Source organism: Schistocerca americana, chromosome 8, assembly GCF_021461395.2.
Source record: "Schistocerca americana isolate TAMUIC-IGC-003095 chromosome 8, iqSchAmer2.1, whole genome shotgun sequence".
NCBI classification, from domain to species: domain Eukaryota; kingdom Metazoa; phylum Arthropoda; class Insecta; order Orthoptera; family Acrididae; genus Schistocerca; species Schistocerca americana.
In genome coordinates, this window is record NC_060126.1 from 437,726,924 (window position 1) to 437,754,289 (window position 27,366).

The window sequence follows — 27,366 nt, forward strand, 5'->3', positions numbered from 1 at the left end:
CCATTAGACGAGACCAGCTTCCGTTTTGTACGAAGCAAAAGCAAATATAGAAACACTAGCCTAGCGCATGCTGCTTCACTCGTATAGACTGGGGCCTGCAGAGATTTTTCTTTTTTTGCTTTCATTAAGCGCTATTTCTATGTTTTTCACAAACTGCAACACCTTCTAAGTTTTTCTCGCTAATTAATGATCTTTTTCGAATGTACTTCGACCAAAAAGCTATCCTGGTAGCTTCTCTTGGATGATAGAAAATTTTTAAAAAAATGTCTGCTTGAAGTTCATTTCATGCTCAATGCCCTGGTTTTTAATTATTCTGATATCTTTTAAAATAACTTGGCAAACTTTCCGAAAAGCACGTTTTTCATTAAAATGTGCTAGCCGCCATTTTAAAAATGATATCAGAAAGAAACTATGGCTTATAAATTTTTTTCAAATAGATTTTTGTGACTATCTATCGGGAACTCATGATAAAAATATCAGAAAACAAATAAATGTCAAGCAACAAATTTTGTTTGTATTGGGTGATTTGAAATGTATTGACCGGAAATCAGCTACGGCATTTATGTATTCAGAAATGTTGTTACAGATTTTTCGTGCGTTTCATGACATTCGTACGGGTTGTCGATTTCGACCAATCAGAGTAAAGTATGTTGTTGGAAATGGTCCAAATAATGTACGAATTTTACGACTGATAGCTGATGATACTGTGACTGCAACTTATGTTTAGTTTCTGAAATATGTCATATTTTGACATTCCCGACGTTGTGAGCCAGTGTACTAACTGTTTTAAGTAGCTGTGGTCTGTATCGCGGCTCCTATAAATTGTTTTACAGAAGTATTTATAGTATTTTGGTAATTTATATTTTTTGTGTTTGTTTTGTTTACTGACTGCGAACGGTGACTTTTACTGTAATTTTTTTATGTATTTCATTTACTCGTCAAGTTCCGTAGGACCAAATTGAGGAGCAAATCTGCAAGGTCATGGAACCTGTCAGTACATGAAATTACAACATAAACGTAATAACAGATAAAAATAAATGTTCATGAACCTTAAAATGTCAGTCCATAAGTTTAAGTAAACGCTATCACCAATACAATAAAAATCAGCTTTATTTTTCAAGGAACTCCTCGACAGAATAGAAGGAGTGACCTTTGAGGAAACTCTTAAGTTTTGATTTGAAAGCGTGTGGATTACTGCTAAGCTTTTGAATTCAAGCGGTAGGTTACTGAAAATGGATGCAGTGGTATAGTGCAGACCTTCCTGCACAAGAGTTAAGTCAGTCCGATCCAAATGCAGGTTTGATTTCTGCCGAGTATTAACCGAGTGAAAGCTGCTTGTTCTTGGGGATAAACTAATCTTGGTAACAAAAAAATGGTTCAAATGGCTCTGAGCACTGTGGGACTCAACATCTGACGTTATCAGTCCCCTATAACTTAGAACTACTTAAACCTAACTAACCTAAGGACATCACACACATCCATGCCGGAGGCAGGATTCGAACCTGCGAGCGTAACGGACGCGCGGTTCCAGACTGAAGCACCTAAAACCGCTCGGCCACACCGGCCGGCAATATTGATAACAAGAAACGACAATAAGGAATATACGTATTCAGAGGCCAATGGCAAAATACCCAGACTCGAGAACAGAGGTTGACAAGAGGTTCGTGAACTAACACCACTTATTGCCCGAACCACTCGTTAGTGAGCGAAAAATAATCTTTTAGAATGAGAAGAGTTACCCTAAAATATAATACTGTACGACAATAGCGAATGAAAATAGACTAATTTTCGTGTCGAACTATCACTCACTTCTGATACCGTTTGAATAGTAAAAATGCCAGTATTAAATCTTTGAATAAGATCCTGATCGTGGGCTTTCCACGACACCTTACTATCTATCTGAACACCTAGAAATTTGAACTGTTGAGCTTCACTAATCATTTGCCCGTTATGTGAAATTAAAACGTCAGGTTTTGTTGAATTGTGTGTTAGAAACTGTAAAAATTGAGTCTTACTGTGATTTAGCGTTAATTTATTTTCTACAAGCCATGAACTTAGGTCACGTACTGCACTATTTGAAACCGAGCCAATGTTGCACACAGCATCCTTTAGTACCAAGCTAGTAGTGTCATCAGCAAACATAAATATTTTAGAGTTACCAGTAATACTAGAGGGCATATCATTTATATAACGTCGCAGGACGGCACCGTTGTCCACCACTACAAAGGAACGTTGTACGCATCTATGAGCCAAATTTCACCCTTATGTTTATTGTCGCAAATGAGATAAATGTATTAACAATTATGGCGATCACTTTACAAAGAATAAACAGTTAGTTACTATTTTTCTCTCTGTCTCCTCTTTCATTTACATGCCCATTATACGTAGACTAGTGAGTAAGTGGTTGCTTGAGTATGTATTTTTTCAGTGTTCTAATAGTCCATCTCCTTTTTCTCCCTCACTCTGTCCATCTCCCCATCTTCTCCACCCTCTTTTGGTCCATCTCCTCCTCTCCCCTTCTCTCTCCACGTTGCCACGCTTACCTGTTCCAGATTGTAACTAATGTCGGTACCAAATTTCGCTCAAATCGTTCCAGGGGTTTAGGATGAGCTTTTCAAGCATGGCCGCGCCTGTGTATGCTCTGAAGAGCCGAAGAAATTGGTACACCCGTCTAATATCGAACAAGGCTCCTCGGGAGCACGCGGAAATGCCGCAACACGACGTGGCATAGACTCGACTAATGTCTGAAGCACTTCTGGGGGAATCCTGCAGGCCTGTCCTTATATCCGTAAAAGTACGAGGGGTGGAGATCTCTTCTGAACAGCACGTTGCAAGGCATCCCAGATATGTTCAATAATTTTCATATCTGGGGAGTTTCGTGGCCAGCGGAAGTGCTTAAACTCTGGGTAGTGTCCCTGGGGCTACTATGTAGCAATTGTGGACGTGGGGCGTCGCATTGTCCTGCTGAATCTGCCCACGTCCGTCGGAATACGCAATAGACATGAATAGAGGCAGGTGGTCCGACTGGATGCTTACGTACGTATCATTTGTCAGAGTCCTATCTGGACGAATCAGGAGTCCCATATCACGCCAGCTTCACGCGCCCTACATCATTACAAAGCCTCCACCAGCTTGAACAGTCCGCTGCTGACATGCAGGTCCGTGGATTCATGAGGCTGTTTCCATACCCATACAAGTCCATCTGCTCGATACAATTCGAAACGAGACTCCTCCGGCCAGGCAACATGTTTCCAGTGATTAACAGTCCAATGTCAGCGTTGACGGGCCGAGACGTACATTCATCAAGCGTACACGAGTGGGCCTTCGTTTTCGAAAGCTCATATCGATGATGGCTCGCACGCTGACACTTGTTGATTACCAAACACTGAAATCTGCAACAATTTGCGGAAGGGATGCACTTCTGTCACGTTGAACGATTCCTTTCAGTTGTCGTCGGTCCCGTTCTTGCTAGATCTTTTTCCGGCAGCAGCGATGTCGGAGATTTAATGTTTTACAGCATTCCTGATATTCACGGTACACTTGTGAAATGGTCGTAGGGGAAAATCCCTACATTGTCGCTACCTCGGAGATGCCGTGTCCCATCGCTCGTGCTCCAACTATCACACCACGTTCAAACTGGCTTCAATCTTGATAACCTGCCATTGTAGCCGCAGTAACCGACCTAGCAACTGCGCCGTATATAAGCGTTGCCAACAGCAGTGCCGTATTCTACCTGTTTACGTACTTCTGTATTTGAATACGCATGCCTATACCGTTTTGTGTTGTTGTCTTGCAAACGTCCCCATCTGTTGACTCAGGGATCGAGACGTGGCTGCTCGATATGTTACAGCCATGCGGATGAGATGCCTGTCATCTCGACTGCTATTGATACGAGGCCGTTGGGATCCAGCACGGGGTTTCGTATTACCCTCCTGAACCCACCGATTCCACATTCTGCTAACAGTCATTGGATCTCGGCCAACGCGGGCAGCGGTGTCGCGATACGATAAACCGCAATGGCGATAGGCTACAATCCGACATTTATCAAAGTCGGAAACGTGATGGTACGCATTTCTCCTCCTTACACTAGGCATCACAACAACGTTTCACCCGACAACGCCGGTCAACTGTTGTTTGTATATGAGAAAACGGTTGGAAACTTTCCTCATGTCAGCACGTTGTAGATGTCGCCACCAGCGCCAACCTTGTGTGAATGCTGTGAAAAGCTAATCTTTCCTCTCGGTTAAATTTCGCGTCTGTAGCACGTCATCTTCATGGTGCAGCAATTTTAATGGCCAGTAGTGTACATTTTCGTAATACGTATGGATTCACAACCAATTCCTCTAAATGGAATGCCTTCTATAACTTAAGTGGAGTCGGTGGCAGAAAGAATGAAAAATTTACAAATTATTTTAATTTGCTTATCTGATAGTAAATATAATTGAGATTATTATCCCAAATTTTTTCCTTGAAATTCGAACTATAAATGACATAAAAAAATTAAAACCTAAGTAGTCTAATGCTCCAAGCCCGCTTTTCAATGTGTCAAATGGAGGAAAAATTGTATTGCAGAATTTGGCCTGTGAACTTAGAAAATAAAGCTTTAGAAGGCTGTGATTTTTTTGTTTGATTGGTTTGCACATTGCACATAACAGCAGTGTTGTAAAGAAGGCTGTGGAGCTATTTTCTGGTTGAATCAGTGTGGTATACAAGGCTGTGGAGTGTTGTAAACAATTTTCATGCTGTTCAGTGGAATTCGAGTGGCGCTTGATTTATTGTGCCATTCTTTGTGCGAGGTTGAATCTGTTGATCCTTTTTTACAATGCCTAGGCCTGGTAAAGTATTTAAAAATATCGTAAGTCCCATGTTTCCAATATAAGCGAAAAACTGACATTGAGGTTAGGGTCAGGCCTGCAGATAGAAATATTAGCTTGTCTCCAAGTGCATCTAAAATAAAACTTGTCACACGGATTGTGTCAGAAGAAACAAATCATGATAGAAATATAGGTTTCAGATTTGTGGATCTGGAAATGGTGGCAGAAGAACTTAGAAAAGCCTGCAAGTGCTCTGTTTGTGGAGGAAATGTGGATTTGGTTGATGATGGAAAGAGAGAAGGTTTGGTTTGCACATTGCACATTTTGTGTCAAAACTGTGATGCTGACAGACCATTCAAGACATCAAAGGTCAGTAATAGGATCTATGAAGCCAATATGAGATTTGCTTATGGACTAACAAGGGGAGGCCGCCAATTGTGAAATTCAGATTCGATTCATACTGCGCATAATAAAAGCTCATGGCCAGAGGTGTCATGTGGCAAAGCACCAAGATGCACTTCTCAGCCGTTGTCGAGAAAATCGACAGATAAAAGGAACCTTTGCAGTGAAATACTCTCTACGATTTACAATTTCCTACAGCGTCGTGGCGCAGCGGTAAGCGCTCGGGTTCGTAACCAAAAGGTCGCCAGATCGAATATTGCACCATGGAACTTTTTTTTTAGTATTTGTTTTTTGTAATTCATATATATATATATATATATATATATATATATATATATATATATTTGAATTACAAAAACAAATACTAAAAAAAGTTATATATATATATATATATATATATATATATATTATTATATATATATAAAATTCCCCACAATCAGTTGCAACAATTGTGCATATAATAAGTTGTTGAAAGTCATTTGTCGTGGAAAAACTGGCGACTTCGAACATGATTATGTTTTCCACAAACAAAGTTGTATTTCACAAATGTTATTAATTGTCTTGGTAATGTTTACACGTGTAGTTAACAGAAGACGTAGAAACGATATTCCGAAACGAATTCGTATAGTGTAAGTCAAACGATCGAATTAGAGTAGAGACCCGACGATATATATACATACATACACACACACACACACACACACACACACACACACACACATATATATATATATATATATATATATATATATATATATATATATATTAATTACAAAAAACAAATACTAAAAAAAAGGTTGCATGGCGCGAGATTCGATCCGGCGACCGTCGGATTACGAACCCGACCGAGCTACCGCTGCCCCACGACACTGTAGGAAGTTGTAAATCGTAGAGAGTATTTCATCGCAACGGTTTCTTTTAACTGTCGATTTTCTCGACAACGGCTGAGAAGTGCATCTTGGTGCTTTGCCACATTACATCTCTGGCCATGAGCTTTTATTGTGCACAGTATGAATCGAATCTGAATTTCACAATTGGCGGCCTTCCCTTGTAAGATGTATAGGGATTGGAAGATATGGTGGAAACCTTTTATGTGGCATTATGAACATGCCTGGTGATCCCCTAAAATTTTCTGCAATGAATACTGCTCTCCTCAATGCAGTTGCAGAAGTAAGTGAAGAGAGCATGAAAATGGCAGTCCTTGGGGGCAATTCAAGAAAATTGTGAAGCAGCTTATAGCAACGATATAGCAGTTTCCTGTGACAGTTCCTGGATGAAGAGGGGGCATACTTCACTGCAGGGTGCTTCAACAAGCATTAGTGTCGACACTGGAAAATATTAAACTTATAGGTGATGTCTAAATATTGTTCTGCATGCTCCTTGCACAAGAAATATATTGATGCAGGTAAAGAAACAGAATGGCAAGAAGCCCATAAAGCTGTTTGTAGCAGAAATTATGCAGGCTCCAGTGGTGGGATGGAAGCTGCAGCTATGAAATTCATTTTCCATAGATATTTGCAAAAGTATGGTGTAAGATACGTACAGTATTTAGGAGATGGGGACTCTAGTGCTTTCAAGAATGTAGTTGAAAGTCAGCCCCATGGAAAAGATTGCACTATTGAGAAACTGAGTGCTTAGGCCGTATTCAGAAGAGGATGGGTGGACAACTCCGAAGACTTGCTGCAGACAATAAAGGCAAGGTACTAGAGGATGGGACGCCACTGGGAGGTAAAAACAGATTAACAAAGAATAGAAATGACAACCTACAAGTCTATTCTGGTGCTGCAATTAGAAGTAACCTCACAAGCTAGGACAGTATGAGGAAAGCAGTATGGGCCATTTGGTTTCATTACTTGTCGATAGACACTACATCTCAACATGGCCTCTGTTCTAATGAATGGTGCAAAGTAAGGTGAAAGTAAGGAAAGTGGGGAAGCTTATACCCATAAAAATAACCTTCCTTATGAGCTTTCAATGGCTATTAAACCAACTTTTAGAGCACTGGCTTCACCAGAACTGCTAGAAAAATGTCTGCATGGGAAAACACAGAACCCAAATGAAAGTTTCAATGCTCTTATTTGGAAGAGATGTCCAAAGACTGTGTTTTTTTCCAATTTGGTGGTGAAGATTTCTGCTTTAGAAGCTGGAGCAGTGTTTAATGATGGGACTGTGGCAAGACTTCACATCGTCAACAAGTTGGACTTTACACCTGGAGTCTTCACTGAGCAGATACTGCAGATCATCGATAAGCAAAGAATCGCGAAGGTGGAGACTTCAGTCCAGAACATACAAAAAATTGCTACGCAAAAGAGCAGAGAAGCTAAAAGGGCTGTAGAGGATGACGAGGAAGAAATGGAATATGGCTATGGGCAGTTTTAGCTAAGGTATGATAGATTTTTTTTTTTACATTTCATCCAAACTTTAACATGATTTTTGTGCAACTTAGGGTTTTCTGCTTTCAGGAACACATATATCAGAAACTACTGGAAGGATTGCAATGAAATTTGGCACACCTATTCTTTTACTTTGAAGCAATATGTAAGTGGAACAAAATTTTAATCGAGATATTATACACAGTTTTGTAGTTGATAATATATTGAAAAGTTTGCTTGTAAAAAATGTTCGAATCCAAAATATCAAAGAAAATAATAGCATTAATTTACCAAAAAGTTACTGCACTTAATTGTACACCTATTAGTGTACATTATTTTACCATTAAAAAAATTTGACAAAGTTGCCTCGAAATTATGAAAAAGTGTATCTTAAAATAATAATGCAATAAAAATTCACAATTATCTCACTGCATTAGATTTTTATTAAAAATTATGATTTTTTAAAAATCATTTTAGATCTCTATACATAAGTATGCAAAATTTCAATGAGACTGAACAAAAAATGGCAAAGATATGGATTTACAAAAATATCAGTGCAAGACTGCCGCCGTCTCCCCTTAAACACAAGGGTATTAATCATTAATCGTATTACTGACATCGAAATCAATCTTGCTGTCACGGTCTTACCAGACACTGACGTAGGTGTAGCAAAACTTGCTCGACTATCGTGAGCCGCAGCTGCCTGCGGCATGAAACGTTTCACCTCGCCTTATCTCGGTGCATTACGACCTGTAAAAACGGGACAACACCACAAGTCGCAAAATGCAGTGATGACCCTTAGGCAAACGACGGCTCTAAAGGGAGCTGTTGAGGAGATGTCTCCGAGAAATTCGTAAACAGAGGGTTCATATCAGAAGAAGGGGATTCGAAAAACGTCTTCTCCTCATTACTCTTCAGAGAATACAACTTCCGCCGGAGATTCTTGATGGCTCGTGTATGACGCCATCTGACTGTAGGAGGGGACGGGGTGTGAAGGTGTGGGGATATAGGAACCAGCAGCCACTGCGTCCCAGGCTGTAGTCGACATGTGGAACCCCACTGCTGTGCTCGCCATACTGCTGGCGGCTGCTCCTGCGAGCGTACTGTGCACTGGTAAGACTGACAGAACTCTTAGAAACCTGGTTAACACCAGCGTAGCAAGTGAATGGTCTGATTAGGCGTGAGCCGTTTCAGAACCGTGACGAAATGTCACGGTTGGTTCTCTGAGTTTCCTCCTTTCCTTTTGAAATTCCCGCTTCGCGCTAGGCTGTTTTCTTACCCTAGCCAGAGGGCGCTGTGGCGTTGCTGCGGCCGGCTGCCTGCCGTGTTTGCGGGAGAGTGTCGTTCGGGAGGAGGAACTCTGATTGCGGACGTCTGGGTGCGTACATGAGGCCACGCCGTTTTGTTGATGGTTTGACGTGACTCGTATCGGGTGTGATGCATCGTTAAGGCCGTGACAGCAGCCTATGTTACTGTCTTGGTCGCAGGTGGATCCAAGGGGATGAGGCCTCGTTGTCCATTGGAAGTCCTATCCTACGGATGTCATTGGACTGAAAGTCTGACGTTTTGACCATTATTTGCGTCATTTGCAAGCAACTGGGGAGTCCGGCGTCTGCAGTAATTCGGCGAAGATTATTGGTTTCGTCGGTGTGTAAATGACTGAACAAGGAGCGATTTATTTAATTCTCACCTTATGCTCGTGTTCTGCGTGTGCTACTAGCGAGTGTGAACTTGATTCTCACTTTTGTCTGTTGGTTTTAAGCGCAACGTCAAATACTGAATCCAAGTAGTGACTTACAGTTAATTAGCTGGATTCTTTCTTTCCTCGTCACGACGCGTGGTAAATGGCAGAGTAGAATTGTAGACCTGAACTTGCTACCTCATTTGCGTGGCATCAGTAACAGAACCTAACCTGTTAACTAATTAAGGCTAGTGGTAAACAAAGGTATTTAAGTATGTTGTTTTAAAACATTATCTGTAATGTGTCAATGATTTATGTTGCGCTAGTTGATTCTGGGGTATGAACGGAAGTGTTGGCACGTCTGCAGTGTAAGGGAATCCTGCTAGCTTTGATTCTTTTGGAAACTTTAATTGAGAGAGAAACTAGTGTGCTTTAGTCCTGCCTTGGGTTAAGGTTATATTCGGGTTCTGGCATTTGTGCTGCAAGCTGCAATATCATCCTGTTGTTTCATGGTTGTTTTGTTCTGAAACTAGGTGTTCGCGCTAAACATACTTTGGGCTGGGCGTTTCGCCCCTCAGCATCACACTTGGGGTTCAGCTGAGTGTTCAGTCTATTGACTGTTCATTGTACGCCACATAGGTAATGGTCAACCTGTCATCCGTTGATTTCGATACTGCAGTTAGTTGTAAATTAATACTGGTTCCATTACCTTCTGACCAGGGATCTGGCTCGACGCATGTCTTCAAATACGCAACTAACCTGGTTAGCGTATGTTGTGGCTAGTTTAATCACTGCTCAATAGCCCAACACAGTTTGTCGGCCGTCAGAAGCCGTGAGCCGTGTATGTGTTGTTTATTTCTTTATTCTAGTCAATCTATAAGCATTCTATTCTTAATTTTGTTACTCTAGGTAGCTATTAAGTTGCCATCTTTAGGGTGGTTAGATGGAGTGCGCCTCCTTTGAGTATAGGTTTGTCAATTTCCAATTTAGTGTTTTTCCACCAGTTTTTAATTGTGCTTATGCGCATATATATTATTTCTATTGAGCTGTACTTAATGTCATATTGTAAAGAAAGGAACTTATTGGATGTTAACTGTCGCCGTAAGGTGTTGTGGACGGTGCAGTCAATGTGTAAACTTGCCAGTTATTTTCCCTTTAAATGGAGTGTGGCTGCCATGATATTATAAGTGACTGTTTCATAACCAGTTCTTTAACGCGTCTACGCGCATATTTATATTTATGGGAGAATTTAAATTGTGTTCGCCTATTGAACTTCAACTAAAGTGCAGAAAACTGAATCAGGTGTCTATTATTGTTCTAGTGCTATTATCTGTCAAGTGTAACGCGCGTCATTTCCTTGGCCTGTTATCAAGTGTTACAATAAATGCAAATTGCAGTGAAGTGATACGCTATTTCAGATGTTCCCGCGATTTCCTATCTCCGCATATAATATTAAATTGTTTCATATGACTGATTAAGCCTTTGTAGAAGTATTGAAGTGAGGTGCGCGTGTCTCAGTTTGAAGATCGATGGCGCCACAGGATGTTACATCAGTGGGGATGGAGAAATGGGACATTGACAGCGCACAGGTTGATACATATTGCTGCTCTCAAACCTTTGCATAAGAAATCTGAAAGTAGTAAAGGTGTACATTTTAGAAGTGATGAATTAATGACATGAGGATGATGACATGAGTTCTTTCGATTCTAATGAAGACTGATGCTCCCGGTGTTCTTGGGCTGTAGGATGGGAGGATTAAATACCATTGTGGAGCTGGAGGGGACAAAAAAGGAAAAATTTCTTACTACATGTGAAAGATATACAATGGATTTTGGGAAAGTAAGGTCCGATTGGGTATGAAATGGAAACCACAATGAAAATCCAATGAAGCTTTGCAGAAATGTGTTGGGCAGTATCTCTAGTATATCCATCGATCGGGTCACGTCGCTCTTTTCAGTTCAGTTTTGGGAAAGTAAGGTCCGATTGGGTATGAAATGGAAACCACAATGAAAATCCAATGAAGCTTTGCAGAAATGTATTGGGCAGTATCTCTAGTATATCCAACGATCAGGTCACGTCGCTCTTTTCAGTTCAGTTCAAATGGTTCAAATGGCTCTGAGCACTATGGGGCTTAACATCTGTGGTCATCAGTCCCCTAGAACTTAGAACTACTTAAACCTAACTAACCTAAAGGACATCACACACATCCATGCCCGAGGCAGGATTCGAACCTGCGACCGTAGCAGTCCCGCGGTTCCGGACTGAGCGCCTAGAACCGCTAGATCACCGCGGCCGGCCTTCAGTTCAGTGCCCACAGTGGTGCCTAGAAAGTAGTTTCTCCCACCAAGTATGAAAGTCTGATGAGAAATTTCGCCTGATGTCATGCAGCCCACATAACATAACTGTCATGTGTTTTCTTCCTTATGCAATATTCTCAGCAGCAATCTTCAGCGGCAATGATGACGCTCTTGCAGAGTTTTCGATGGGAAGTGTTTGATCACCAGCAATGCAGCCAGTAATTGGCTCCCACTGAGTACCGTCTCCGCTCACATGACTCACTGGCTAGGAGGAAAACATTTTCGCACAGACAACGAGCTGTAGACCAGCATAGAGTACAGACTTCCTTCTGTGACGAGGATATGGGGAAGTTGGTGTAACGCTACGACAGATGTCGAATTCGGAGCGGCGACTATGTCAGGAAGTAGCTGGAGGGCTTAGGTAACTGTTGCGAGGTGATTTTCATAGTGATTTCCATTTCGCGACCGATTAGACCTCACATTCCGAACAGCCCTCGTATATGAGATGTAGGTAGGGGCACATAAAATGAGAGGTGGAGCGCCTGTCATTCGAGGATCATGAGGGAACAGTAAAATACGAGAAAAGCGTAGTCTATACTCTATTAGCACAGGCGAGAATGCATCAGTTGCCATTTGCTAGTTAGTAGCTTCCGCTGTTTTTGAGTTGGGGTTTATATTATATCGTTACTGCGGTAATTCTATTCTGTATGTAATTTACACCTAACTCTTAAGAGACAAATACGAGTGAGTTACTCGGTTGACTGTTAATTTATAACCGCGAAAGCACACGAAGTATGAATATCTCAGAGTGATCTCCTATCCTCACTGCCTCATGCCGATATTGTGAGCAATCCCTATGGTGATGTACTTCACTATGGTAGACAAGGCCTTTAAATACTGTTTACACGGAAAAAAGCTTTTGTTCCCTTCGTGTCGCTTTCAACCTTTTTATGTGCCCTAGAATCATTTGTTGTTTCTTGGGATAGAATAGCTATAATTATTCCCAAAATCATCCTGTGTAACAATTCTGGTTTTCATATATGTTAAAGCCACAAATATTATTAAAGATCATGTCATCTCGGGCGCAACATGCGAAATTCTTTCCTATGCTTCTGTAGGATTCTTTCTCGCGACCTTGGGGTAGTACTTTTTCTCCTCGCTTTCGCATTATGAATAATTCATAACACTTAGTGGCAAAGAGTGCTGAAAATGTTACGCAACGGTCGTTCACGTTAAGACACATGGCATCGTTGAGGTGTTGTCCCAGCGGTGGCAGTAGAAACCCGTGGTTTATTTTAATCACATATCTCTAGTTCGTCACTACAAGACGGGCGCAGTGAATGTGCCAGGCTGGATTTTCAGACACGAAATCGGACATTAAGCCTTCGTCCAGAGTGCGCTAAAAGATAAAACAGATTTTTTATCTCGTCGTACACATACCGTGCCACAGAAAGTAATTAGAAGTCGAAAAAGTTTGATCTTTGGATCTCACAGGTTGTATAAAACATTCTCGGACTTCTTTCTGCGTCATTTCAGGGTGAAAACTCGAGCTTTTGACGATTACCCCCATCGTCTTCGTCGGGAGCACCTGACTGTCAAAACTGCTGCTCTGGTGGCCTTGTACAGCCCCTGGACGCCTTCCGATTTGTCGGTAGTTACCTAATACCACAACAAATAGTGTCAACGCCTGCGGTGGTAGCGCCACGATTCTGGCTGTAGCTGAATATCTCTGGATTTTCATCAAGATCTTGTTTCCATGCATTGCTAAGATTATATCTGCTGTTACAGTTCAAGTACTCTTCACTGGTTCCTATTTCTACAGCCTCATTAATTACAGAATAGCCCACAGCTCGTGGTCGTGCTGTAGCGTTCTCGCTTCCAGCGCCCGGGTTCCCGGGTTCGATTCCCGGCGGGGTCAGGGATTTTCTCTGCCTCGTGATGGCTGGGTGTTGTGTGATGTCCTTAGGTTAGTTAGGTTTAAGTAGTTCTAAGTTCTAGGGGACTGATGACCATAGATGTTAAGTCCCATAGTGCTCAGAGCCATTTGAACCATTTTTTAATTACAGAATCACAGTTTGTAGAAGCCTTGGACAAAACCTTTGTTTCCTTAAATAATATTTTATGGCTGTTCGTGAGGCTGTGCTAAGCAACAGTTGATGTCTCTAGGTCTCGATTTTTGATATGCCGATGATGTTTTGCGCAGCGGTGGGAAACGGTGCGGATGGACTGACCGATGTAATCGCTTCCACACTCACAAGACACATTGTAAATCTCAGGAATCTTGAAGCGGAGACTATCCTTAACAAGGCGTAGCATCTCCATCGTCTTTTTAGGAGGTCGGTAAACAGGTCTCATCCCTCATCTCCACAGGACTCTGCCTATTTTGCTGGATGTAGCGCCACAGAAACGAAGGAATGGAATTGGCGACGTTCGACGTGAATGTTTAGTATGTTCACGTTTCCTTTTCTTGGGGAACGCTGTCTTCATTCCACGTGACCCATAGCCGTTGTTTCTGAACGTATATATCAGGTGATTAATTCCGGAATTCAAGTGATCCCCGTCAGAAGAGTTTTTGCTCTGTGTACTAGTGTACTTAAAACTACATGTATGTCTCTACATCTATATCTACGTAGGTGCTCCGTAAGCCACAGTATGGCGCGTGGCCGAGGGTACCCTGTTCAAAGTGCCGTCAATGCGAACAAGAGGTGACCGAGACGTGTAACCAATGGTACCCCATACCATCACGCCGGGTGATACGCCAGTATGGCGATGATGAATACACGCTTCCAATGTGCGTTCACCACGATGTCGCAAAACACGGATGCGGCCATAATGATGCTGTAAACAGAACCTGGATTCATTCAGCAGGAGCTCCTGTCTGTGATGCAGCATCAAGGGTAACCGCAGCCATGGTCTCCGAGCTGAAAGTCTATACTGCTGCAAACGTCGTCGAACTGTTCGTGCAGATGGTTGTTGTCTTGCAAACGGCCCCATCTGTTGACTCAGGGATCGAGACGTGGCTGCACGGTCCGTTACAGCCATGTGGTAAGATGCCTATCATCTCGACTGCTAGTGATACGAGGCTGTTGGGATCCAGCACGGCGTTCCGTATTACCCTCCTGAACCCACCGAAACCATATTCTGCTAACAGTCATTGGATCTCGACCAACGCGAGCAGCAATGTCGCGATATGATAAACCGCAATTGCGATAGGCTACAATCCGACCTTTATCAAAGTCGGAAACGTGATGGTAAGCATTTCTACTTCTGACACGAGGCATCACAACAACGTTTCATCAGGCAACGCCGGTCAACTGCTGTTTGTGTATGAGAAATCGGTTGGACACTTTCCTCGTGTCAGCACGTTGTAGGTGTCGCCACCGGCGCCAACCTTGTGTGAATGCTCCGAAAAGCTAATCATTTGCATATCACAGCATCTTCTTCCTGTCGGTTAAATTTCGCTTTTGTAGAATGTCCTCATCGTGATTTAGCAATTTTAATGGCCAGTAGTGTAAATGCAACCTCCGGTACTGGTGATTCACATTTTCCCAGATTTCTCCCATTAACCGAAATCGTCCATTTGCCTTCGCTACCACAGTCCGCACATGCTCATTCCATTTCGTATCGCTTCGCAACGTCACGCCGAGATATTTAAACGTCGTGACTGTGTCAATCAGGACACTACTAACTTCGTATCGGAAGATTAACGGTTTGTTTCTGCTACACTTCCGCAGTAACCTATATTTTTCTACATTTAGAGATAGCCGTGATTCGTCACACTAACTAAAAATTTTTTCTAGGTCATCATGTGTACTTCTGCAGTCACTCACCAACGATATCTTCCCGAATACCTCAGAGTCATCAGTAAATAGCTGCGAATTGCCGTCTACCATATCCGCCACAGTATTTATGTGTACAGAAAGTACAAAAAATGTTCAAATGTGTGGGAAATCTTATGGGACTTAACTGCTAAGGTCATCAGTCCCTAAGCTTACACAGTACTTAACCTAAATTATCCTAAGGACAAACACACACACCCATGCCCGAGGGAGGACTCGAAACTCCACCGGGATCAGCCGCACTACAGAAGGTAATAGCGGATAGAAAATAGGAGCGGTCGTATCACACTTCCCTGAGGCACGCTTGTCTGTTGTGAACACTCACCGCCGAGGACAACATACTGGGTTCTGTAAGCTAAAAGGTCTTCGAGCCACTCACATAACTGAGAACCTATTCCATATGTTCGTACCTTAGTTAATAACCTGCAATGGGGCACCGTGTCAAATGCTTTCCGGAAATAAAAAAGTGAGCAAGATGTATGAGACAGGCGAAATACCCTCAGAATTCAAGAAGAATATAATAATTCCAATCCCAAAGAAAGCAGGTGTTGACAGATGTGAAAATTACCGAACTATCAGTTTAATAAGTCACAGCTACAAAATACTAAAGCGAATTCTTTACAGACGAATGGAAAAACTGGTGGAAGCCGACCTCGGAGAAGATCAGTTTGGATTCCCTAGAAATATGGGAACACGTGAGGCAATACTGACCCTACGACTTATCTTAGTAGAAAGATTAAGGAAAGGCAAACTTACGTTCCTAGTATTTGTAGACTTAGAGAAAGCTTTTGACAATGTTGAATGGAATACTCTCTTTCAAATTCTAAAGTTGGCAGGGGTAAAATACAGGGAGCGAAAGGCTATTTACAATTTGTACAGAAACCAGATGGCAGTTATAAGAGTCGAGGGGCATGACAGGGAAGCAGTGGTTGGGAAGGGAGTGAGACAGGGTTGTAACCTCTCCCCGATGTTATTCAATCTGTATATTGAGCAAACAGTAAAGGAAACAAAAGAAAAATTCGGAGTAGGTATTAAAATCCATGGAGAAGAAATAAGAGCTTTGAGGTTCGCCGATGACATTGTAATTCTGTCAGAGACAGCAAAGGACTTGGAAGAGCAGTTGAACGGAATGGACAGTGTCTTGAACGGAGAATATAAGATGAACATCAACAAAAGCAAAACGAGGGTAATGGAAAGTAGTCGAGTTAAATCAGGTGATGCTGAGGAAATTAGATTAGGAAATGAGACACTTAAAGTAGTAAACGAGTTTTGCTATTTGGGGAGCAAAATAACTGATGATGGTCGAAGTAGAGAGGATATAAAATGTAGACTGGTAATGACAAGGAAAGCGTTTCTGAAGAAGAGAAATTTGTTAACATCGAGTATAGATTTAAGTGTCAGGAAGTCGTTTCTGAAAGTATTTGTATGGAGTGTAGCCATGTATGGAAGTGAAACATGGACGATAAATAGTTTGGACAAGAAGAGAATAGAAGCTTTCGAAATGTGGTGCTACAGAAGAATGCTGAAGATTAGATGGGTAGATCACACAACTGCTGAGGATGTATTGAATAGAATTGGGGAGAAGAGGAGTTTGTGGCACAACTTGACTAGAAGAAGGGGTCGGTTGGTAGGACATGTTCTAAGGCATCAAGGGATCACCAATTTAGTATTGGAGGGCAGCGTGGAGGGTAAAAATCGTAGAGGGAGACCAAGAGATGAATGCACTAAGCAGATTCAGAAGGATGTAGGTTGCAGTAGTTGCAGTAGTTACTCAGAGATGAAGAAGCTTGCACAGGATAGAATAGCATGGAGAGCTGCATCAAACCAGTCTCAGGACTGAAGACCACAACAACAACAACAACAACAATAACAAATAAACAATATCTACTGCTTGTTGCCCTTCATATGCTTCTCAGTCTAAAGAAAATTGATTATATTCGAAGATTATGCTCAATTATTCTATAGCAAACGAAAGTTACGAATATTGATCTGCAGTTATGCGGGTCCATTCTCTGACCCTTCTTATGTACGGGAGTCACTTGCGCTGTTTCCCCAGTCGCTTGAGACTTTGCGGTCGGCGAGAGATTCGCGATCAATGCAAGACAGGTAACGGTGTACTGACGGAGGGTACTCGTTGTGAAACCGAACTGGGGTTCAGTCAGTACCTTGTGACTTATTTGCTTCAAATCTTTCAGTTCTTTCTCTAGGCTAGGGATGATTGTTACTTGTCGTCACTACGGAAGTCCGTCCGATGCTCAAATGACGGTATGTTTTTAGAATTCTCCCGCATCGACGATTTCTTGAACGCGAAATTTACAACATCGGCTTTCGTATTTCTATCTTCCACTGCGACACCAGACTGGTCCACAAGGGGTTGGATGGAAGACTTAGACACGCTTAATCGATTTTACATAGGATCACAATTTTTTTCGGATTCTTTGCCAGATCTTTTGCTAAGGTATGACGGTGGTAGTTGCCGTATGCTTAGCGCATAGCTCTTTCCACAGACTCATCTCTAGTAACCTTTGCCTTTCTCATTTGTGCGTTCTCTTTTGAATTGAGAGTGCAACAGCCTCTGGTAGCTCAGCATTTTCCGAATATCGTTATTAAACCATGGTGAGTCATTTACATCCCTAATCCACTTACTAGACACATAACACTACGAACCACGATATATAGTTAGCTTAAATTTCGGCCACCATTCTTCGACGTCCATCTTACTGTAACTAAATGATGCCAGATCCCTGTGTAAGTGAGACCCTAACAAATGCTTATCTGCTCTTTCTAGCAGAAGCACTCTCCTAGCCTTCTTGACTGATTTATTGTATTTAATAACCGCAGTTTCTATAATGACATCATGGTCGCTAATCTCCTTTTCTGTACTGACGTTGCTCTCTTCTGCACTGGATGGTGAAAACTCTGGGCACTGAGATATAAGTCAGTGTGCGTCGGATTGCTCCAAACTGAGTGACCGAGACGTTCATCCGACTTTCGTTGTACCAAAATATCTAAAAACGGCATCTTTCCCTCTTTATCTGACTCGAGGGTGGACAGGATATTTGGCTGCATACTGTTCGTACGTTCATGGAAGTCCTAAAGAGCTCCTGCACCGTGTGGCCAGGCTATAAACGTGTCGTCAACATGGCGATAAAATGAAGATTTCCATCGTCAAGCAAGAAAATTTAATACATATTCCTCAAAATGGGGTGGAGCGCCACCCTGCATAAACATCGTACGTTCCAGCAGGTGTTTATCAGCCAAGCTGGGGATGATGCGATTCTGTAACATATCGACGTATCTCTCACCCGTCACGGTAGCAGTTTTGCTGTCCAGCGCCATTTGTCGGACATTTTGCGAACATTGTTTTTTTTTGTTTTTTTGTTGTTGTAATAAAACCCCATGTCATTCCAAGTATGTGTGTCAATTTTTTCCTCTCTATCTACATTATTCCGTGGTTTATTGAGTTTTCAAATTTATACTGACTTTTTGATCACAAGGTATATAAGACGAGAAACAGTTGGAATGTTTGATCCTTGGTGTGTGCGGAGCGAAGTTTGGCCGTCTGCATCTTGAAAGTTCTAACAAAGAGTTCCGCTTCGCCGTTTCACTGTGGATGGAACAGTACTAAAAATAGCTCTGAGCACTATGGGACTTAACATCTGAGGTCATCAGTCCCCTAGACTTAGAACTACTTAAACCTAACTAACCTAAGGACATCACACGCATCCATGCCCTAGGCAGCATTCGAACCTGGGGCCGTAGCAGCAGCGCGGTTCCGGGCTGAAGCTCCTAGAACCGCTCGGCCACAGCGGCCGGAGAAACGGTGCACTGGTTAGATGGTGTATGCCATTGCGTTCACAGACTGTTTCAAATTGATTTGACGTGAACTGAGGCCCGTTGTCTGACGCTATTACTTCAGGTAAACCTTCAAGGCAAAAAATCGATGGCCGCCCGCAGTGGCCGGGCGGTTCTAGGCGCTGCAGTCTGGAACCGCGCGATCGCTACTGTCGCAGGTTCGAAACCTGCCTCGGGGATGGATGTGTGTGACGTCCTTAGGTTAGTTAGGTTTAAGTAGTTCTAAGTTCTAGGCGACCGATGACCTGAGAAGTTAAGTCCCATAGTGCTCAGAGCCATTTTTGAACCAAAAAATCGATGACAACACGTGAATTGTGCTACGTTACGTTGTCGAGTTCATTGGCACAGCGAAAGAAACTTGTTATATGAGTCAACCACAACCAACCAAAAAGGTCTGTGTGTACACGTTTCCATGGCGATTGCGACTTAGGCCAAGCAGAGAATTTTTGTGGCGGAGCGGACTGATGCCCGCCACCCATGTGGAGCATGTGTTGGTCTACCGCGGACTTCTAGACTGAGGCACACACAACTGATTTCATCAAAGTGTACGGGCCTGAAGATGGCGTTGACGCAACGTCGAAACTAGTAGCGACGTAAATTAAAAAAAGTAAAGCTGGAGGAATTTCATTTTTATTAAAAATTACCAGCTGTGTCCCACTTTCATCCAGTGTAAATATGGACGTACGAAGATTTAAAGTAGCAGACAATTTTTGCTATTTGGACAGTAATATTTCTGAAGAAGAAGAATTTGTTAACATCGAATATAGGTTTAAGTCTAAGGACGTCTTTTCTGAAAGTATTTTTATGGAGTGTAGCCATATGCCGAAGTGAAACATGGACGACAAACAGTTTAGTCAAGAAGAGAATAGAAGCTTTTGAAATGTGGTCCTACAGAAGAATGCCGAAGATTAGATGGGTAGATGTCAACTAATGAGGAGGTAATGAATGAAATTGGGGAGAAAAGAAACCTGCCTAGAAGATGGGATCAGTTGATAGGATACATTTTGAGAGATCAAGGGATCCCCAATTTAGTATAGGAAGGAAGTGTGGGGGCTAAAAAACGTAGAGAGACACCAAGAGATGGATGCAGTTAGCAGATTCCGCAGGGCGTAGGTTGCAGTAGTTATTCGGAGACGAGGAGGTTTGCACAGTATGGAGTAGCATGGAGAGCTACATCAAACCAGTCTTCGGACTGAAAACCGCAACAACAACAGAACTGCCAGCATTTCGCATGCTGGGAGTCTCGCAGCAAAATATTATAAAATTGTTTAAATCAAAATATTAGGAGACTGACTCAAGTAAGAACATATCTAGCGGAAGAGAGTGTGAAATGTCTGATATGTGGTCTCTTAGTGGCGGTGGCTTGAACATTTGATCTGATTGAACATTCGATAACTTCTGGCGGTATTTTCCGCAGATAGCTCAGAAGAACGCCGTTGTAACTTTACTCTTGGACGTGGCACAACCTTAGTTTGATGTCTTGGATGGGACGAGGAGCTGTAAAATTCAGTCGGTAGCGACGTGGGGCAGTACAGGCCCTTGGTCGTGATCTGGGGCGCGGAATTCACCTTCTCCGTGGGCCCCGTTAGCTTTTATAACACACGTATTGTCTGCAGTTGTTAAGGTTTCTGTCCGCCTTGGTTAAGTTCTGGCAGCGGTGCGAGGCGAGAGGCCAGTGATGAAGCCGGAATAGGCATTTTCGGTTAGACGTGGGAGATCTCGTCTCAAAAGACGCTCTGGTAGACGATGGTCTAGCCAGGACTCCGATATTGGCTTTCCTCCCGTATGTTACTAATATCTCCGAACGACGCAGTCGGTATGTCAGAAAAAGCTGTGCATTTAAATTACTCGTATGCTGCCGTGTGTAAGTTGCCAGATAAAGTTCTTGACCTTTCCGCTGACTTTGCCCCTCGCTTTCTGGCAAATGCGTAGTAGTGCCACGATTTACAAATCCTCAGTGAGTGAGTTCATTGTTACATCGTTTGTAGTGCTCCGGTCTCCGTGTGGGATACTTAGTAATGAATCAGAATCACAATTATTTAATCACACTATTGCAAAATTATTTGTTTGTGTCAGTTCCACGTCGGACGTATACGAAAGTAAGACGTTAAAGAGAAAATAATTAAAAATAAGTACGTACATCATCAAAAACTTGTGCTTAAGGCTCAGATTGGCCGTAATTATTGTGTCCGTCGAAGAATATCACATGGCTCAAATGGAATTGTTGATGATGGTTCACATGGCTCTAAGCACTATGGGACTTAACATCGGAGGTCATGAGTCCCCTAGACTTAGAACTACTTAAACCTAACCAACCTAAGGACATCACACACATCCATGCCCGAGACAGGATTCGAACCTGCGGCCGTAGCAGCAGCGCGGTTCCGGACTGAAGCGCCTACAACCGCTCGGTCACAGCGGCCGGCTTATGACGATATCCCCTGTGAGAACTAATATGATTGTTTGTTTTAGTAGTTATCGCATACGCTAAGGCTTCTGATAATCTGTTTCAGATGCCGCCTGCTCCCCCGAAGAAATGGAGGATCCTCAAATCAAGTGCGCATGTGTCCTGAAAGGGTACGGCTCAGAAGAGGACAAAGCGCAGTGTTTGGGACGCGAAACTGTCGAGGGTAAGTCCGACAGCACGGAGCCGCATGTTGCTCTTTCGGCCTCACGAAATGTGTTTCCTTCAACAACACAGTATTAACACCTACGTTTGTTCTGCTAGAAAGAATAGAAATATTTTTTATGACAGCATATGTGGGCAATAGTTTGTAATACCTCTGACGCCAATATTTTGATTTCGGAGCTGTTCACGATTTGAGGACGTCGTATAAAGAAGAAAACATCACAGGACTTTGTAGTCTTCCAACTGAGCATTTAAATACTGTCTCTCTACTACAAGAACAAAATCTAAACCTGTTCGCATCGTAAGATACTTAGTGTCCATTAGTCACTTTTTACTGGACTTGAAATTATCTACCTAGCGTAAAAACTGTCCAGCAACACCTGTAATAGTCACACGCATCACTTTTAATCGATAGGTGGCAGCAGTTATTGTGTTATCTCTCTTTCTAACACACGCTAAAATGTTCCAACAGTAAGTCAGCCACTGGTTACAGACGATTTGAAAAGCAAATAAATCTTATTTTTGAGATTAATTTCACATTTTGAGTTTTTATCGACATTTTTAGAGGTTACTATTAAGTTAAAGTTAATTTAAATCTAAATCTGAAAAATTCTGGCTCAGGAAAAAAGATTCCAAGGCAGCTATATAGGTTGAAAAGTTCGTAAAAATGAATACACTAACACCTAGAATGGATGTACATACCAAAATAGTGCTGTGAGAATATCCATACAGAAAATGTCAGATTCTCAGTACGTAGGAACCGAGCGAGGTGGTGCAGCGCCTAGCACGATGGACTCTCACTCGGGAGGACGACGGTTCAAATACGTGACCGACCATCCCTAAATCGATCCCGGCAAGCGTGGGAATGGTTCCTTTGATAGGGCACGACCGCCTTCCTTCTCCATCCTTGACACATTCAGAGTCCGCCTGTTTCGCTTAGTGGTAACGTCTTTGCTTACCATGCAGCGGACCCGGGTTTGATTCCAGCCCGGGGACTGGGTGTTGTACTGTCATCATCAGCATTTTATCCTCATCAACAGCACGCAAGTCGTCTAATGTGGCGTCGACTGAAATAAGACTTGCAACTCGGCGGCCGGACTTCCCCGAATGGGCCTCCCGGCCAACTAAGCCATATGATCATTCCATTTCATTTCGAAGTCCGAGCTTTTGCTCCGTCTCTAGTGACCTCGATGTCGACGGGACGTTAAACCACAACCTTCCTTCCTTCTCAGAATGCAGGTCCCAATTTAATATTTGTCAAATATTTGTAAACCATGAAAAGAAAAAAAGAAAACAGTAGATTCATTCCCAATACAGGAACAATACAAAACTCTAGAAGAACAAAACATTCAGAGAAACACATATAAAAGTCTACGTAACACTGAGATCCAAAATTTGTCGTACGAAAGCGATGCTTCGAGAAAACTGGGAAACTAAAGTGTTGGAGAGGCTTAGAGAGAAACTTCAGGATGATAATGCCTCTGAATAAGAGGAGGGCTTAACGTTCCATATACTATGCTGTTGTTAGAGACTGCGTACAAGCTCGGAATGGACAGCGACGGAGAAGGCAATCGAAAAAATGGTTCAAATGGCTCTGAGCACTATGGGACTTAACATCTGAGGTCATCAGTCCCCTTGAACATAGAACTACTTAAACCTAACTAACCTAAGGACATCACACACATCCATGCCCGAGGCAGGATTCGAACTTGCGACCGTAGCGGACGCGAGGGTCCAGACTGAAGCGCCTAGAAACGCTTGGCAAGAAGGCGATCGGTCGTATACTTTACACGAGAACTATCGTGTTGATCAGCCGTAAAGTCTAAATTTAGCTGTACAGGGAATTGAACCGCAGTCCTCCAGAACAACAGTCCGGTGCCTCAATGGTGAGCCACCTCGTTTGTTGCGTCTTGTGAACTCGATGGTACACCACCACCTTTCTTCCTTCTCAGTACGTAGACTACTATGTAACATTCGTCAAATATTTGCAGACAATAAAAAAAAGAGGTACTTCAGTCCCAGTACAGGAACAGCAGACGGGTCACTCGCTATGTTTCCCAGTGTCACGTCTGTGATTTGGAATAGGCTCTGTGTATTCTGCTCTTTGGGCGCAGCTGGCTGCAAAACGCGGACCTGTCGACACAGAAAACTGCCTGAATCAGTAAAGACAGTCGCCATCACTAACGCATTGGAAACGCATTTCGTGGTCTGTAGCATTCCACCCTGAAACGACCGCTGGTGGGCTTAAACCAGGGGCTCAGACTTTCCTGCAGCGATCTGGAACACGTATTTATTGACATCTGTTATCTGACGTAGAGTTTTAGGAATCACCCCTCTCCCCAAAGTGACAAGTCACGATCGCTGGTGGGCTTAAACCAGGGTTCAGACTTTTCTGTGGCGATCTAGAATACGTATTTATTGACATCTGTTATCTGACGTAGAGTTGTAGGCATCACCCCTTTCCCCAAAGTGACAAGTCACGAATGTTTACTTGTGCAGAAAAATACGTCTGGTGTACTGACGTAGGATTTTTAGAATGAAAAAACCACTCCATTGATCCCATCAACAATTATTGGAAGGGAAAACTGGATGACTCATATTATTTTCACGGGGCACATTTACTCTGGGAGGTAAGAGAGAAAACGTAAATAAGTTTCTATTTAATTTTCTGGTATCTTTGTGTTGGGTCACTGACAGAAGAAATGTAGATGAGAACAATTGTCTTGTAGATGGAAGACTCGATCATATATAACAATTCCAGGATAATATAAACACATTCCACTCATAGGTAAAATTCATCATAGGAAACGAAACTGATAAAGAGGTAAATCTCTTAGATTTCACAGTAAACAAAGAGAACAACCAACATCATTTTTCAATACAGAAGAAATCCCTCGCCACTAGCACTGCCATTCAAGATCATTGTAACCACATATTGTAACCTCCCCCTAACTAATCACCCTATCCTGCTTGCGATATAAAATATGACCGTGGATCGTGTGTATACCTAATGGAAATTTTCTGATTGGATAAGGCTATCTTTCCCGAAGAAGTAATACCGATAAGAAGGGGGAAATTGTACAACCGATCTTTCTGATAGAAAAAGTCTGCTAAAATTAAAAAAAGTAATTAGACTGAACAGGGCTACAATTTGGAAAAATGAAAGTTATTTTGTACATTTACTCACGAACAACACTGACAGATATGGGGTACCACTAATCATGACTCCAAAAGTTACACTAATGAACGAAAAGGAAATAATTACGGTCGCCTGCCGCGGTGGCCGAGCGGTTCTAGGCGCTTCAGCCCGGAACCGCGTGACTGCTACGGTCGCAGGTTCGAATCCTGCCTTGGGCATGGATGTGTGTGATGTCCCTAGGTTGGTTAGGTTTAAGTAGTTCTAAGTTCTAGGGGACTGATGACCTCAGATGTTAAGTCCCATAGTACTCAGAGCCATTTGAACGATTTTTTAATTACGGTCGCCAGCCCACTAGGGCGATTTACATCCAAAGTTCTGTAGAAGATGATGGGAAAGAAAAACATTTATTATTAAACACTGATGTGGCAACTGAAGGTTGTCACGTTTTTTGACACTAATTTTAAGTGATTATGGAATTGTATTTCATGTTATTGACTGAACCACTGAGCCTGTTTTACTGACTTGAACAGAGTTATATACTAGAATACGTACCAAACCAAACAGCCATGTGCTCCAAGCTATATGTAAAATAAATAAAACTTCCGCAGTCTTAATTTGTGCATTTTCTTTAGATTGGGATTTTTTCCAGTGATAGATTCTCAAACTTTGGTCCGCATATAAGGAAAAAAGGGAACATGGACCATGCTTGGTCTGGGGGGGGGGGGGGGGGGGGGCAATGAGGACACAATCGCCCTGAATTTAACTGATTATTATTTAAATAACTTTCATTAATCAAATCACATTCAGTTGTGCTGCTGGGTTAGCCGTTAATACTTTCTACCAATGACCAGTCTTACTTCAGTGCTGTGCGTGCGACGACACTCGGAGCCGACGACGAATCTGTGTTGTTGGAACTGCTGCTGTTGTTGAACACGATAGCATCTTATGGGACCAAGGCTAATTACAGGAACGGGCAATCGTAATTAATACAGCCTCTTCTGCCCGTTCACCGTCCTTCCTCCTGTTACTAGTCACCTGGCCAGCGCGCGTACATGATCCCGCCAAAATGGTACTCTCTACTGCGAGAGCGTTAACACCACACTTGCGCACACCACAAGCGCTGGAACCAGTCTCTCGCTCCCTCCGCGCGCTCTGCTCTACAACCCTCTACCCAAAGATTTTACAATGCAGAAGCACTGCTATTATCGTTGCTAGCCGATGCACATAACAATTCCTTGGTCGTCTTTTTCCCAGAGCTTATAAGTTTCACAGTAAAACACAGATAAATACAATAAAACGTCAACAGACTTCTACCTAAATGTACACATGCAATGAAGCAATGTACTTACTTATTAAAAGAAAGCATTTAAATTGCAAATATTTACATACAATTAAACGAATTATGTATCTGTAGCAGGTGCCATGCATCCTGCATTTTCGGTGTTACAATATGCTTGTAAACAATATGAATAAAATTTTTGGCGATGAGGATAGCAGTAAAAATGTGCTAGAGGCAATAAAAAAAAGAAAAGACAGCATGTGACACTGTTGACGGTTGAAACGTCCCCTTTTGAACAATTATACAAGACTGTGCTTAAACTGACACACAATATTTTTAGCGCAACGCAATCTGACTTTCAAAAAATCCCTACGAAAGAATGGCCCTGACTAACATTAACCTATGCCTTTCACAAATCACTTACCTCACAAAAATCTTCGTTACTGGAACTACTGCAATACAGCGAGCGCCACTACTGCCAGCTAAATAAAAGATTCAAACTACGGAAGGCACTAACTACTGATAGGCATAGTTAGCAAATGAAAGATTTTAATAGAGAACAAACAATGTATTTACCTTAATAGTCATAATATATATATATAGCAGTTCATGACAAATTACAAAACTCCGCCATCTCTCTCCCCACATCCACCACTGCTGGCGGCTCACCTCCAACTGCACAACGCTACGCGCTGTTAACAGCCAACAGCCCAACACTACAGTGGCAGACAACAATGCAAACTAGCCACATACTGCACACAGCACAGCCAGTGGTTTTCAGAGCGCTACATGGCGTTACCAATATAAGAGCCTAAACAGCCTACTTACACGGTGATTCGTCCGCTGGATGGAGAAGTTAAGCTCTGCGGCCCTCTTGGATATTCGAGAGGAGGAGATTAGGTGCTGGCACCAGGTTTCACTCTCTACCATGTTCACCATCATCATACAACGAAAACATAAGGCCTACACCATACACGCGTCCATGACATTCAACTACACTTTACAAATATGCATATGATACAAACATTACATATCCGCAAGGGAAGGCATCTGTCTGTG

At 42.5% G+C, this 27,366-nt stretch overlaps 1 protein-coding gene across 1 annotated transcript in view; it reads left to right on the top strand.

Moving 5' to 3' along the window:
* Positions 1-8,578: 8,578 nt before the first annotated feature.
* The window catches only part of LOC124545149, a 149,891-nt gene continuing 131,103 nt past the window's right edge, over positions 8,579-27,366 (top strand). The window contains exons 1-2 of the mRNA XM_047123979.1: positions 8,579-8,701; positions 21,774-21,890. Coding sequence (XP_046979935.1) covers positions 8,635-8,701; positions 21,774-21,890 — 184 coding nt within the window. The 5' untranslated portion in view covers positions 8,579-8,634. The remainder of the gene's footprint in view (positions 8,702-21,773; positions 21,891-27,366) is intronic.